The sequence below is a fragment of the Pterocles gutturalis genome, unplaced genomic scaffold (genome assembly GCF_000699245.1).
Source record: "Pterocles gutturalis isolate BGI_N339 unplaced genomic scaffold, ASM69924v1 scaffold34348, whole genome shotgun sequence".
NCBI lineage: Eukaryota > Metazoa > Chordata > Aves > Pterocliformes > Pteroclidae > Pterocles > Pterocles gutturalis.
This window is the reverse complement of record NW_010126784.1, coordinates 1,159-17,700: the sequence shown is the minus strand read 5'-3', so window position 1 is coordinate 17,700 and position 16,542 is coordinate 1,159. Positions and strand designations below refer to the sequence as shown.

General features: G+C 49.9%; 1 protein-coding gene across 1 annotated transcript in view; it reads right to left on the bottom strand.

The window, feature by feature from the left end:
* Positions 1–4,058: 4,058 nt before the first annotated feature.
* The window catches only part of MVB12B (multivesicular body subunit 12B), a 12,851-nt gene continuing 367 nt past the window's right edge, over positions 4,059–16,542 (bottom strand). Inside the window, exons 2-6 of the mRNA XM_010079090.1 lie at positions 15,568–15,690; positions 10,818–10,925; positions 7,651–7,747; positions 4,482–4,611; positions 4,059–4,185 (exon numbers count right to left, since the gene is read on the bottom strand). Of these exons, the coding sequence (XP_010077392.1) occupies positions 4,059–4,185; positions 4,482–4,611; positions 7,651–7,747; positions 10,818–10,925; positions 15,568–15,678 (573 nt within the window). The 5' untranslated portion in view covers positions 15,679–15,690. The remainder of the gene's footprint in view (positions 4,186–4,481; positions 4,612–7,650; positions 7,748–10,817; positions 10,926–15,567; positions 15,691–16,542) is intronic.

Genomic DNA, 16,542 nt, shown 5'->3' with positions numbered 1-16,542 from the left:
CTCACCCCTACCGCTGTGGATCTCAGAACAGCCACGGAGATGTGCCACAGGCATCCCAGGAGGCAGCCGGAAGAGTTCTGCCCTTCCGAACCCCAACACTGAGCACCCAGCTACGCCAACACATGATACGAATATAAGCGGATTGCAGCAAGCTCTTCCTTCTCCCTGGTAAGCCATTAACCTTTCAGATGACAGCCTTGCAAACTAAATGACTGAACGATTCCCAGGGTCAGCACGAATCTACATTTTCAAAACCTGACATCAACAAGTAAAAGTTGTGACTGAATCCCGGTCTCTCCGAGAGGAAGATTAAACGCCTATGACACATCATCTGCAATCAGAGAGCTCCATTTCCCAAAGTATCTGTCACAGATTGATAACATCCACGCAAAAAGTTAAGTGCAATTATGTCTGTCACTGTAAAACACACTTCAGCAGCACTGACTGACATCTTGCTTGCAGCTGACAAATTGCAAGAGGGCTGCTGGAGCGGCGGTGGCAGAGGCTCCTGCAGCACCTCGGAAGGTGCAAAAGGCGCGCTCAGACCGTGGACGCCCCATGGCTCACAAAGCACCGCGGCTGTGACGGAAGCCGTTGCACAGGCAGACACAAGGCAGAACGGCTCGAGGTCGGCTCCGCGTGCATTCACAGAAACCAGGGACTTGCCCCCAAAAGGCCAGAGCTGGACTCGAAGAGGAGATGTCACACAAATCCTGCTCTACCCGGTGGGACTGAGCCCCGAGGCTCAAACGCTCGTGACGTGCACTCTTCCCCAAGTCCCCGGTCCACGCGCTGGCAATCGCCGACCCACACGCTGGGTGAAGCAAGAGTGCAAAGGGCCAGAGGAGTGCCCTGTCACCAGCACCTCTCCTGGGGGAGGACTGCTCTCTTGTTCCCCAAAGCCATGTCGCCACGCAGCACCGCGGAGCGCGAGCCTCGAGCACAGAGCAGAGGTACCGAGGAAAGTCACATTAAACTCCCGCTGGCGACTCAAGTCAACAAAAGCAGTTCTGTAGCAGCAGCCTTCTAGGATGGGAAACTGCAAGTGCATTTCTCCAGGCTGCCATTAGTGCGAAGCTGTCGCAGAATTTGGAGAGAAAAGACAGTAAAGCAGCTTGATGCCTTGCACAACGGCACGGCTGCGCTCCACAGCACAGCATGCCATCCTCGCCGGGATGCGCAAGGGCTGCCGTTAGAGACTATTAAGCTAGATGCCTGCACTAGGAAACACCAAGGAGAAGAAATGGCTTAAAAATAACACATGCAGTCCAGCACGAATATCAAACTAAGCCTCCCCTTGTGCAGTTCTGACCGCGAGCCGTAACCCTGCGACACACGCAACAGCAGCAGCCCTGCTGACGCGCAGCAAGCTGCAGAGGACAAACCTCTGACACACAACAAAACTCTGATGTGCCACCATCCGCTGCCATCAGTAACTTACAGCCAGTGCAGAAATAAACATCTCCCACAGCAAAACATCCTCCCATTTAGGAAGGTTTTGCTGTGCAGCAGCTCACTGGTGTGTTTTAATGGTTTAGTTTATATCCAGTGTTAGCAATTGTTCTGAAGCACCGAAGCATATTCTCTTGATTTAAAATTATTTTATAATGCTTGACAGCAACTGAAGAGAATAGCTTAAATATCTGACCAGCCTAACGGCAGAATCTCCGCAGTCCTCTCTGTTTGGCGCTGCTCACCCATTTTCTCTGAGCACTCACGGCAGCCTCAGAGTAACTCGCTGCTGCTCCTGCCAGGATATATCCACACGGAATAAAACAGCAAACTGACTACCAGTGTGATCTCATCTCTCTGTGGTGACGTAAAAATAAGAGGTTACTTGTGACTACAATCTTCCACAAACATTAAGTGTTGAGTAACTCACCACATTGCTGATAAAGTATCAGAAAAGGCTTTCAAGTAGTGTGTGTTTCCCGTAATGATGAAATGTTTTCAGGATGCACCTTTATATACGTTTCCATTTCTTAAAAAATATATTGGATAATAAATAATCAGAGTAAAAAAACAGACATGAAAGATGCTTTGAATGATCAGGCTGGTGGTGTAAAAGTTACCTGTAAATCACGCCCAGGGCATGAGAGTGGAGCTGGCTACAGACAGGTGGTTTTTACTAGGAGGCATTAACGTAACATTCAATTATTCCACTGCATACTGGCTGTTTTAACTCAGCCAAATTAGAATACATTTTATATTGACTATTTTGACATTTGCTTTATTTGGCAAGTAAAACAAAACTGATCCAATTTCCTTGCAGCCATTGTAAACCATAAACTGTACAACAAGAGGTTATAAAATATATAAGCCTTGTAAACACTTATTTTCAGACTGTCGCTGATGCTCTGAGCTCTAATTTTGGCCCAGTTCCCAACAGCTCTGACGCTGCTCTGCAGCCTTCCCCGCTCGGCCATAAAGTGACCCTTCCACACTCAGTGATTAAGGACCGCCATTGACATTCTCTTGCTATGATAATTTTTCCTCTTTATTGTGGAAATCTGCCCAGGCAAGAATTTCTTGCAGACAGAAAATGAAGATCTGTGCTCTGAAATCAGGACATCTTTTTCTCTGATCTCGCATGGCCTGTGCTAGCATGTAGCTTATGTCCAGCGGAGCTTCAAAACAACCTATCTGCTCCCGGTGGGACAGGCTGAAATCTCCAGAAGACTGCTGGCTTTTCATCTCTTTTGCCTCCATCTCTGTGCGAAGCAAGACAGCATCTCAGCCTGCAGCACACCTGACAGCACAGGACAGCACGCAGCGTGCCATGGCAAGCGACGGAGCAAAACTCGCAGTGAAGGGAACACCTTCGTGCTTCGCAGAGCTCAAAGAGCCACCGCAAGACAGCAGATTTAACTGTGGGTCACGGGTGAAGACTCAAATGTACACACCTGCCTTAAAAAGACACCCGATAGCTTGTTCGGGAACAGTTTACTACAGTTTAAAAGCGCCACTCTCTGAAATGACCTGTAAATCAGGACTCCGAGGGATATGAGTATTTTCCACCCGTACTATACAATGACCATTGTATGATCCCCCTGGAATTCCCTTCCACTGTCTCCTTCAAAATTCCAGCTCTCAACAGTTATTGTGTGTGCAAACACACCTGCAGTTTACCAAATGCCTAGTGCAAAAATACGTGTTCACTTGATAGAGCAAAAGCCCAAAGGGACTCGCAGAGAGCGTGCCGTCCCCAGCAATACCCCGGCACGCGGTCAGTCAATGAGCCGGCACGCGGTCAGTCAATGAGCCTCAGCAGCAGGAGCCTGTCCCACGCTGGGTGCTGTGCTTTCACAGCCAGCGCCAGGAGTAAAAAGTTTAACCTCTGCCCGGGTCAGTTTGCTGCTTAACACCACTCTGTTCTGTCCAGAGAAATCCAGCAAGCAAGCTGTGGATTCAGGACTCCCATGATATGCAATTACACACACAAGTGTGCACACACACACAAATACCGTCAGTAACCCAGGACAGACAGCGTGCCCGAAGAGCCGCTCCCGTCCGAGCGCAGGAGGAGCGGTCTGCTCTGCACGCGCCATGGCAGCCACGAGGCTGGAGCACAGCAGTCGGGTTCCAGAAAAGAGAAAACAGGGCCGGTACTTCAAAACATGAGTGGACCGATTCTAGAGAATGAACAAAACTTTTCTCCCTGTGCATTAAAATCTGTACGAATGTTTCTCCCTCCCTTTGGCCAAGGAGAGAAACGGGCTTGGCTGCAGTTCTGGCCCTCCCTCCAGGGGTGACCCACCTGTACTCGCTGGAAATTACAAGATCCCACACAGTTTAAAGCAAAGAAAAGGTAGGTTTGCCGTTTCCCTTCCTCTGCAGGTTTTTCTTCCTTCTGACTTCTTCACCTGGATGTCTTTATACAACAGCCAAAGGAACTTCCAGTAGGCAAATACTTGAAAAGAACAACACATGCCCTCATTATCGGGTCGTGCCACGTAACTGTTCATGCTGCTGGGGCACACCGCTCTGGATTCCACCAGGCAGGGTTAGCAGCAATACACCATGCAGCATCGAGCAGAAGGGGCTGGAAAGCAGAAAACTCACCTCGGCAGGTTAGGAGCTGGTGTCGAAGACGGTGCTTGGGAAGGAGGCGTCACAGGCTGTGAAGACTCGTGGTTGCGTGGAACTCTGCCCATCCGGTACCAAATGCCCATGCTGTTCAGCTCCCTGTGTAATCAACACAGAAGACACTAATGCTACAGGCAAATGCTGCACACCGGCACAAGTATGAAGTACTGACGTGTTTCACAAACGCCTTGGTTAGTGAGAACCAGGCCAACTAGGAAAAAAAAGGGGGTTAGTCAACTCCTACCTCAGACTCAGGAACTTGTACTTACAGAGATTTTTCTAATGACAAGCTTCAGCTCTTACCAGCTGCTAGTTAGCAATTACAGAAAAGCAGGGGGCTTAGCCTTGGTACAACTGAATTTATGATAAGAGTGTCTGGAGTGAGGGGTACTTACCCTATGAACGTGTACTGAGGAGGGGCTTGTTTAGATCTGCCCAGGATTCGGATATCACAGATCGCTGCCTCTGTAGAATCTCGAGGGATGAATTTAATGCACAGCCTCTTCTTTCTGAAAGCTATTTCTTCTGCAAAAACAACCCAGGACACAGGGTGGTTTTTATGCAAGATTAGGGTATAAATGTTATTTATTATCTCTCCAGATATTAGGCAGATAATTATGGCAGGAACTGGAGCCAAAGAACAGATATATGTCAGCAAACCAGACAGCGCAGTGCCATTCAGTGACTGGAGAAATTTTCTATCAGGAGCTCTCTGTACATTGTGTGAGATTTGTTATTAGGCACTGAGATAAACCAATACTCCCTACTACCCTCTGCAGAGAAGATAAGACATCACGTACGCCACCGAGCACTGCGCCACAGAACAGAATGGCAGGTGATTTTTCCACTTCCACATACTTCTTACATTTGTTTTCTCTTTCCATGGCACTGTTTGCCTCACCAGCCTGGATAGTCCTATCTAAATATTCCTCGCACAAGCATCGCCTCTAGGAACACACCTGGAAGCTGCTCGCGCAGCCGGTCCGTTTGTTCCGACAAGTGCTTCTGAACAGCCCACCCAGCCGAGAGGAGGAGCGGGCAGGGAACGAGAAGCCATGCAGAGTGCTGACCAGCAAAGCTCTCTGCCCAAACCTACACATCCTAAGAGTCACGACCTCTCCTGACTCAGTCAGCAAGCACTGAAGTGATCCTCCCACCGTCTTTGCCCTGGTATCTTCACAGGGGTAAACCAGACTTACAAAGCAGGAACTGCCAAGACCTCCTATGGGGAACCGTGCCGCGCTGACCTGTGTTCGGAGGGTGGATGAATCTGCTGCGTGACCCTGTCCTGCTATGCATCGCAGAGCAATTCCACTTGTTTCCATGTTATCAGGAAAAACTCCAGCCCCCCAGAGTCAAGGCTCATCTGTACAATGAACTCGTGTATACGCACGTTGTCTGTCTGCGCGCAGATGCAACCCACACCCAGCTACGGGCCAGTCGTGTGACAACGGGTGGCACCAGCATGCAGACACAGATCTGCGGGGCTTGGAAACCACTGCTCCACCTCAGCCCAGAGAGTCTGCGAGAATCTCCATGGGAGCAAGGTGAGGTTCCTATTTGTGAATGTAGGCACTTGAAAGGCATGGCAGAAGTCTATTGATAAACTGAAAATCTAAAGTGTAGACACTGAATGAAAATCTGGAAACAACCAACAACTACAAACAAGTGCTTGCAAAATAAAAACCCTTCAGTTTAATATGAATAAATATCCTCCAGCTTAAAAATGTGCTCTCACTTCAACAGATGGCAAGCAGCCCTGTCTCTATAGGCTCCTCCTGTTTCATAATCCGCACCTTGGAGAAAGCAATCCATCCTGGCCTCTGAAATTTGCTGTCGCACCAGCGCCAATAAATGTACAGACAGCGCGAGGTGTGTCACAATACAGCATCTGTGCACGCAGCTTTGCAGTTACAGTGCTGCTTTTGAGAGATGTTAAATACCTGTATCCCTGAAGTCTAGTCTTCTCCTGCTTCAGAAAACCAGAGCTCTTATTTGAAGTGCCCAAAACTGATCTTAGGAGCCCAGGGTTGAAGGCCTCCACATCTGAAAATTGTCTCAGAACCTAGTGAGGAGTACTGTATTTAATATAACTACAAGTCAACTGCCACTTAGAGAAGAGCACAGAAACACAAAACCACAAATTCAACTCTGAACAAAATCAGTGCTTCTTACTTGACTTTCACAGCAAGTACAAAGCTGATTATTTGCTTTTGTCTTTGGTCGCTTTCACCCTTGGATAGAGTCTGCAGTCTGTAGCAAACTTGGTTTAGGAGCTGGATTCATTAATTACACATGCTTAACCAGAGTTAATTTTAAGTAAACATATTATAAACAGTCAATTGAAATGTGTTCATTCATGCTAACAGAGGCAGGGATATGCATCACTTCATTAATAGAGACAGTGCCTCCACTTTAAACATTGTATGGCTCACAATACAATGCATTTTCAATTAACTACCAAGTCCGCTTCCACCTTTCCACGAGGACTTTCACAAAAATCCCAGCAGCACACGGTAAGTGCCCAGCACTCCCAAGGGCGAGCAGGATAAGCCGATGACTCTCCCCTGCACCACGTGTGCCCAGGAATTCTCCAGGGAAAGGGGTGACCCAGAGGAATGGGAAATGGGCTGCAGAGCCTTTCACTTCTAGGTCACGGGTTCAAATCAGAACCAGGTCGGTAGTGACTGAAAAACCATCCTCATCTGCTGCAGACCCAGATGAATCACTCCCTGCAAAACAGGCTCGCGTAACTCCTTTCTCCTCACAACCAGGCTGGATTTCATTACCGACGAGCGCCGGTACCCGTCCTGCTCTTAAGCAGGAGCTGTACGCTCAGCACCGGTGCAGTGTCCTGCCGCCCCTCCACGCTCAGCTCCCCGGGGGTTCATCCCCAGCCCCCTCTGCACCTCCAGCACACAGCACTTGCTGCCTGCTGCAGAGCAGAGCACTGCCACCAGACGTGGCTCCAGCTGCTGCTGACACCAGTCTCAGGGGAGCCGAACACTCTGTTTGGGAACTGCTGGCTTCAACGCTGCAGCAGAGCCATTGCTGCCTCACAGAAACGAGGACGGTATTTTCCCTGGACATTCCATTTGTGCCTTCCCTCAGCAAGTGCAAACGTATCCCACCATCCTCAGCACTATCTGCAGTGCACAGGCCTTCGCTTGTTCACAGAGGGAGGTGAATTCAGCATCACGAGCACAGGCCCGTCATGTCGGTATCTATTCGTGAGCATCCCTCAGCACAGCAGCTCTGCTCCTACTAGGCATAGTCCATCCTTGCAAAATGAAAGAATAAACTATTCCCTCCAGCCCCAGAGTTGTGCTGCTCTAGCAGGAAAGCTGGTGACAGTCAGGCAGCAGTACAAAAAAAGCCCGAAGAGTGCAGGAAATTCACAGGCTGTTTCATTGCAGTCCAGAGCTGCCCCCAGACACGCACAGGTAACCCCAGAGCCGAGCGTGTCCCTCTGCCTGGGACACAGCCCTGCACCGCCCCAGCACACCGGCACCGGCGGAGCGGCTGCTCCCAAGGCAGGGGACTGAAGAACAGATGCCAACTTACGAGTATCAATGGTCTCCTGGATGGGGATGAAGCCCACGGGTAAAGTGTCCTTGATGTCAATGAGCTTCATATCAACCAAGACGTTGCCCAAATGGCTCTTTGGAGAGAGAAAAGAAACAGTTGAGTGACAACGTCACCAAAATGGAACTCGGCTTTTCTCACCCGCTAAACCCCAAGATGCATTGTCATTGTATCTGGCCACCAACTTTAAAAGTGATAAGGAGGTACCGGACACCTTCCAGCATTTCCAGATTCACTAAGCAGGTCACCCTAGCTCCCACACACTCCACACCTACAGCAGCAACATGACATTTCCGTGTTAGGAACAGCAGAAAGCATCACAGGAAGACGGTTCATGCAGACACAGCCAAAGTTATTACATGCATTAGCTAATTAGTCCTGAATAGACGTGGTTCTAGCTCCAAAGCCAGGCGCTCTCCAGAAGAGCAGGCCATTTGGAACAAAGAACTTCATTTGGAGTCCATATGAATTCTGAACTGATGCCTCGTCCTATTAATCAAGGCTTGAAGAGCTCAACACACAATTCAGAATGACAGCCTCCACAATTGTTTAGAGACTAGATTTTCTTTGTGGTTCTTGTTAAAGCCAGCATTGCTGCCAATAATCTGGATTCACATATGGAAGAAAAACACACTGTAGTTACTGCCCGGCCTTTATAAACAGAAATGCAATACAGAACAATTAAAATTTCATCCTAAGCCATCAAACCACGCAGTGTGTTTTACTGGTTGCTAAGTACCTCCTTTAGTTTTTATCTGGCAGAGTATTTCAGGCAAACCTCTACCCTCAGATTATTACACTGAACTGTTAAAACATATTTAAATTGCAGCCTCTGAAATAAGAGGAGATCAGGTCTGAGTTTATTGTTTGGAGGTTCTGCCCTCACCAGGAGGGCCACCACGCCTGCAGCCCTGTCCCACTGCACACAAGCCTGGCACACGTCCCCTGCTCCAGCAAAGTGACCAAGGCCGGGCAGCCCCCACGTCCCTCCGTCCCCGCTTTGGCCAGGGCATCTCCGAGTGAGCAACGCTGGATGCTGTGAAGCCTGAATGTATCAGTAAACGTGGTCCTGGCACAAGAGATGGCAGATGAAGTGGTCACCGCTGATTCACCTTTCATGTCTTATTTATCTGAACTGTCTGGCTGTGTTACATCAGCGTGAAACTTTCAGCTGAACCAACGCTCATTCCTCCACCGACAGCAGACAGGTAGGGGAGGTGCCTCTGCTAAGTTCGTTAGCGCCTGAAACACCGGGAGTCAGCACTGATGCTCTGCATGTACACTGGAGAAACGGGCACGACGCCTCCCCATCTGGGGCTCCTCACCGTGACACTCAAATGCCAGCAACGTCCTCATCATCTGTCAAACACCGTGAGCTGCTGAGAGCGATGATTCTGATCAAGAGGCACTACAGACTGACTGTTACAAACCAGGTATCCAAGGTGCACTAACTCTGCTAACCACAACGTGCTCTTCAGGACAAATGGCTCCCAGTGTTTTCTTAAAAACAAAAAAAACCCAAGCAGTAAAACTTCCAACCCAAAGCACTACTGGGGAGGACTGAGGCCTTTTAACCCTTGGAGGTCCCAAGTCATACCCCTGTGTCCGGAGAGGACTGAAACGGGAGGGAAAGCTGCTGCTGGGCTAACCAGGGGCAAGGGTGCTGCTCCCTGCACAGGGGAGAAGGCTGTTCCCCCACCAGCCCGGTCCCCTCCTCCTCCCAGCTGGAGGAGCAGGAGCGCTGGCCGGCTCTGGGGGCTTCCCAGGGGCTGGCACACTGGCACCAGCGTCTACCAGCCCAGTGGCTGCCACACGGAAAGGCCGCTCACACACACGAAGCTGTGTGTGCCTTGTGCCAACCCTCACACCCCGGCTGCTGTGCAGCTGGGACGCGCAGTCCTCCCCCCACGCTGCCTTTAACTCCCTCCTCATCAATATGAGGAACGCATTCCCAAACCATGCCGGCAGAGGATTCATGCCAAAAGCCCAACAGGCACCCACTGAGGGTATTTACACTGTCGCTGGCAACCAGCAGTTGCTGCTATCCTGTAATTATTTCTGACAACCTCACATTTCAGGTAGCCACAGATAAACTTAATACTCAAATCATCACAAATCTTTCTGTTTAATACCCTCCCTGCCTATGCAAGTACTATTATTCCTGATACTGCAGGTACTCCAGGATGAAAAGCACAATTATTGTCCATCCACCCCAGGATGCGATATTTCCCATAGCTCTGGAGCTTTATTTGAATCTAGAGGCAGGCAGGGAAGCGGATGGAATAAAGGTCAAACGTGAAATTGGCAGCCTCCGGCTCTCCTGTCAGGACTCACGATCAGCCTCTGAAGTCACAGTGGCTTTTCTGTTCCCACCATTGGGGAAGCACAGGTACAGTACTCCATACTCTGACAGCTGAGCCACTGTGAATATCCAAAACACGACGAAAAGCAGGATTACCCACTAGATGGAGTGCATTCATTGTGGAATTGAATAGTTCCTCCAGAAAAGAAGAAGTTTTCACACTAGCCTCAACCAAAAACACACCAGAATGTACCAGGCTCTCACTGCACATGGTCTCCCCTCCTCCACGGAAGATGTGGGCAGACAACTGCCACTAATCAGAAATTAACTTGCGCTTACCAGCCATACTAGAAGATTACAAGAATGTGGTAGGTAGCATATGCACAATGTGGGCAAATTTTCAAGAATAAGCACCAAAAACAACAAAGAAAGAAAAGCTAATCCTGCAAGAAAATATCTGGCCCCTGGATTTAAAAACTTACACTTCTTTCATCAACACTGCCTGCAGCATCTGCTTCCCTACCTAATCAGCTAGAAATTCATCAGGATCATGAGCACACACAGCACCCATTGCTACAGCAGGGAACAGTAGTGTGAGGGGATTGCTGAAATACAAGCGTTCCTTTTCCTGTTGCTTTTATTGCAGATTTTGCCAGTGATTTCTTCCCATGAAGAACATCGACAAAATGCAAACATCGAGCCATAGCAGTTTGCCTCCTGACTCACCCAAACTCAGGGAAATGCCTGCTCGAATTATAACTGGCTCCATAAAATGAATCATCTTCTGGGTAAGGCATACCAGGCACAGATGCAAATCATGCAGACACTCAGCAAATGGACTTACATTCTCTTTTGAAAATGATCTCGTGAAGCACAGGTATCGTGTGACCTTGGATTTAAATAAGCCATCTTTCCAGAGGTCAGCATCCAAGCCATCTGCTGTTTGTGCAACCTGGAAAGGAGAGACAGAGGGAGAGAGGAGACGTGAGCCAAGATAAAGTTAATATATGTGCAGTACTTCTTGCGCAGACCTCTTCTAATTAACGGTAGCCCGAACTCTCACAGCATCTCATTAGTGTCTTCACGAGGTGCAGTGCAAAGAACTTCCAAGAGGAGGTATAAAAAGAAGTTCTAAAAATGCTGTCTCTCGGGAGTCCATTGATTAAAGATGCTCTGACAAAGGCTATTCTAATGAGGAAACAGCAACTTTGGTTCCAGTCTCCAAACAATAGTTTGGAGAAGTCAGCACATTGAGGCTCTCATTACCACCCTGCATGCAAGGTCGCACTGGGGCAAGCCGAGAGGAGGGGTCTGTGTAGGCGAAGCACAGGAACTGCCCAAACTCTTCTATTTTCACAGAAAAGCCATCAAGGAATTTTGGCTCCCAGGCCAAAAAGGTGCTTCCAGCAGCCGGGGAGAGCCCTGGGCACTCACAGAGGTTAGCAGCAGTGCCACGTGCATCGACGCGCCCTGCAAATGTCCCTCCCCAGCGCAACCCTGCGTCCAGCCGGACCAGCAGGACACACAGCACGGCGCGCAAGGAGACAGAGCCCGCGCCTTCCACTGAAGGGACAGTGTGCAGGCAGAGAACGGTCACAGATCTCACCTTCCAGCCGATTCATGGAGCAGGCACGAGGCAGGATCATGCCCAGGGAAGGGCTGTGCTCCACCAGCAGCCGGGCATGCGCCCTGCACAGTGCAAGCTGCTACGAACCCCTGTCCCAAAAGCTTTCTTGTCGAATAAGAGCGGAGACAAGAAGGCAAACACAAGCAGAAGGGTAGCAGAAATAAGACCGCCCCACCAGACTAGCGCCCGTCTGATGGCTCCCAGGGAGGTGGTGTGAAGCCACACAGAAGCCGAACTGAACTTCTGCCTCGTGCCCCTCTGACGAGGGCAAACCGCTCCACTGCAGCTCCTCCAAGCCTTATCTTAATGGACAGAGTAAGACCTTGGCCCCAGAGCAGCCTGATAACAAAGAGCTGACATTTGTTGTTACTGTTTGCACCCATGTTTTGCCGGGCAGAGACTCTGGGCAGGGTGCAGGAAGCAAGAGATGTGTGCTGACAAAACCCTCCAATTATCCAAAGTGCGGGAGAGAAAAGCGTGTCTACTGTCTGAGCAGCAAAGGGAGCAAAGTGCATTGGCTGCTCTGCGCATTTTGGCAGCTGCTGTACACAAGCTCCTGCTCAGCTCAAGCCTTTGTCCGACACACACAGCTTTTGCAGTCAGGCTTCTGTAAAGAAACATGCATCATTTTTTTGTTTTTTTTAAATTATTCTTTCAGTTTCTTTGAATTGAATCCTCTTTCCTAAAGTACTAGTTTAGAAATATATAAAATCCATGTGCATCTCCCTCCCCTCTGAGTCAGTCAGTCCTGAGGAGAAGATACCCAGGAAACAGACTGCTTAGAAAAACTGCTGGCATATATGGACACTTAGGAACTCCGGCCCTCGTCAGAAAGTTTGAGGGACTACAACCAGATTTAATCACCTTGTTAATTAACATGGTTTGAGTTCTACATTTCAGTTTTTCTTGTGCTGGCCAGATTGTTTTCTTTGTTCCCACGTTAAAGACGTTCCAAACTCAACAGGCAGCAACATACCCAGTCTGCAACTATAAAACTGGTGCTACACAGCGTGCTGTCAGATGCACTTTTTATCTAACTTCTGTAAGCTTTAGGAACTTTACATTACTTACAACAATACCAAATAATTTTTGAGGTGGAAGTACATCACTTCAGTTAATATCATCTCCTCTACAGCTCACTGCCCAGGGCACAGCTGGATCACAGCTGGCTGAGACACCCGAAGGGCCCCTGAGTTGGCACTGCTGCCCCTCCAGAGGAAGGGAAAACCAGTGCTGCTATACTCTGGGTTAACGACGAAAAAACCCAAAAAACTCCAACCTACACCACATACCCTTCCCCTGCAATTAACCCTGAGTGCTCTGCCTCTGCATCATCCTGATGAAGAGTTCTTCCAAGCCTGGAGAATGTAAGCATGCATTAACTTGTCAGAAAACTCATGGGGAAAGAAAACAGAGCAATATAAACAGGAAAATTCTTACATCATCTGCTGGGCTCCTGCAGGCAAGGAGGATCCCCACAACCTCTCAGAGCAGAGCTGAGCCTGAGCACTGGCAGCGTGCCCTCGGTGGGGCAGCACAGGAGGGCCAACCTGGGGGGCCGAGGCAGACCTCCAGGACGAGCCCTGCGCAGCCCCGACTCACCAAGTCCTCTGCTTGGCTGAGAGGCGAGGAACGTGTGGATGGAGGACTCAGCACCTGGTGCTGGGCACTTGGTGCCCCAGGCGCAAGGAGTGGTTCTTCTCCCCGTGGAGCTGGGGGAAGACACTCTTCAAGCACGTGCTACCAACAGATGGACCTGATGGAGTGACGTCCAGGAAGGAAGGTGTCCCCCAGCCGCCCCTCCACGTGTGGGGTGATCTACGGGCTGCCCAGCAGCAGTGCTGAGTGGCCTGCCCCACGGGGTGGGTCGGTGGGGCACAGGGCCGTCCTGCCGCAGCACACCCTGGGTGAGCAGCACGCTCAGGCTCCCGCCCCAGAGCAAATCCCACCGTGAAGCTGGCATTCAGCCCACAGCAAGGAACGCGGCTGCACGGGAACCACACCTCTCTGCTACCCCAGGCTTCCTGCCTCCCACCTCTCCTCCCTTTCCTCCCCACCCACACGCTCAGTCTTGCCAGTTTGGGCAGATTTTCAGGAGTCTAAGTTCAGACGCTCTCTGTACATTTTGGCAAAATCAAGTCTTTGGAGCGTCAGCCGTTAGAAGACCTGGCCAGTCGTTACAAGCTCCACTAGCTGTTTTCTAAGCCTTTGCTTGTTTGTTTTAAAGAGAAGCAAGGGGAAAAGGAAGGAAAAGAATATGGCAATGATTGTTTACTGGAGAAAGGACATGAATGAAAGGGAAACTGGGTAAAGCCTATAAATAACATTGGTGTCTCAGAAAGAGAACTGGGTACTTCACCATCACAAAACTCAAAACCACCAGTGAAACTAGCCGATATCAAATTCATCACTAATAAGAGGAAATACTTGGCACCCAGAGCAGCCCCATCACCATATGTGCTGTACGGTGGAAAGGACACCGATGGCAGCTCACCGCAGGCACAGAGCTGTCACCGCAGGCACAGAGCTGGACTGCTGGTCTGCTGTACACGAGGCTGAACGCATTGGGATGGGGAAGCCATGCCTAGGGTAAGGCAACTGCAGAGAGCAGGCACCTCCCCACCGCCTGCGCGGGGACTGCCCGCCCCAGGCTCAGAGAGGAAAGCAGGAGAACCAGAGGAACGGCAGCCTCCTCTCTGTGCCCCTAGGAGAGAGCGACCCACATTCACAGGCATGATTACAGCACCACTGTAACTGGATTACGCCGCAGGAAGACTCTTTTATCTTGTTTAGTTTAAACTGCGTTAGCGCTGAAGCTCCCTATTAAACCACAGACAGGCTATCTGGGGTGAGCGCTCTCTCTGCCCAGTCATTTAGGCAGAATGCAATTCTGTTATCACAACTCTCACATTGTTCCGCACTCCTGTATCAGGGCAAGCAGCTAATTACACAGCCTGGCTCACACAGGTAATCAGCACTCAGAAAAATGCAGTAAATGCAAAAACCTTCCAGGTCTTTAAGGAGCCTTTTCACAATTCCCTCCCTCATGTCCTTACTTCAGCCTGATCCATTTTCTTCCTTCTCACACTGAACAGGGTATGCAATGATCCAGAGCCAAAAAGATGTGAGCAAAGCCTCGAGTCAACTGGTTTCCACTCCTGACCGCACAAGCTGTGCGACTCTGGAAACCCAAGATGTGACACAGCACAGCTGGAGCAAGATACAGAGAAAGGCGAGTAGAGGGACAACGGGACAAATCCTTCCATACAGAGCTCTGCAAGGTCAGTATTTTATGATATTTCACTGTTTGGGACACTGATCTATGGGGAGAAAAATCGTGCTGTTGGTTACACAGCAGGAACAAGACCCAAGGAACAAGCAGCTGTGAAAACACTGACCTCCCTTTATCCGCTCACACATTCACCTCTGCTGTATCCAGCTGCCTTTCCTGCTGCCCCGCCTCCTGGCAAAGCTTAGTTTAGAGGTTTGCATTCTGTCCATCAAAATCATCCTTGCAATTTCAGCTGGATGGGAAACTCTCTGCTTCCCATTCTGGAGCTTCTCATCATCACTGTGCAGTGCTGATGTGTGGGATTAAACAGCTGATGTGGGATCCATTTATTCAGAGATATAATTTGTGCAATACTTAGGACTCCTTCAGGATGAATGTTACTAGGATTATTAAATTTGCATGCCACTGTGACCAGCTGTTTTTGAAAAACCCTCCTCCAGATAATTATGCTCCTCTGGAGTGGCACAGATGAAGTAGCATGATTGCACCCACAACCCTCCACTGAGGGAAAGCCCCAAATTCTGTGGGCTGAGGGGTGGGCAGCTGCATTTCAGACTACTTCGTAAAGCACAGGGCTGAAAGCAAGCCCTCTCTGGGAGAGATGCTGTTCCCAGCAAAGTTTTATTAGTGCAAAACCAAAGGATTAACGACGGCAGCTGAAACAGCTCTACTTACTACATCGTAACCCGTCGGTGCTCGGTTCCGGGACGCAACCACACCAACACCCGTGATGGGATCCATCAGCGACTCGGGCAAGGCATCTGCGAGGTCTCGCACCTCAGGCATTATGGACTGATCCTGAAAGAAAGGAGCAGAATTAAAGGGCCGCTCAGCAGCACACCCCAGCAGAAGACAGAGAGCACTGAGAGCCTGCATGCATGCCACAGTGCCTGTGCTGACACACCACAGACTGCCAAGTTAAACACAGGATCAGGCCAGACACACCTTCTGCACTTTCATTTGCTTTTGATAAGCGGGTACACTTGTGCAATGCCTAATAGGTTTGGAATTTGGGCCAGCAGCCTCTTCCGAGATTAATTTTCTTGCTTCCAGGATACTTAGCATGGGCTGGTCTCCATCTAGCACTGCTGGGAGTTTTTCCCTCCCAGAGAGCAAATTTCACCCCTGAGTCAGGCTGGCTGAAGCAGCTCTGACATTTTAAGCAGCAACAAATCCGCTCCTAATGGCTTCATTGGGAGGTTCCCCATCCACTAGGGGTATTAGACATGCTGGGGATTTCCCCGCGAGTCTTCAGTCCCATCACACCCTCCTGAACCAGACCATTTTCATGTAGCAGCACAGATGTCTCTGGCAGTCTATGCAAAACCACGCTTGCTGCAGAGCCTCGACACCGGGGGAACACAGCTGAAGCAGCACAGGACGGTCCGATGCAAAGCAGACAGAGGCCTTGAAGAGGCCTGAGCATCTTCCAGGAGAAGGGAGACATCACCCAGTACTTGAGGGGAGGCAGATACACAAAGTGGGGTAAAGCAGCTAAGACCAACCAATTCTGGAGAGATGCTGTTGCAGGAAGCAGGAGAAGAGGACAAGAGAGCTGCTGAAACAACTGGCTGAGGAGGAAGATGGAGAAAGGTGCCACTGGCTCAGCCTGTGGTCTCCTGCAGAGGCAGCCAGCCAGGGCGAGTCTTC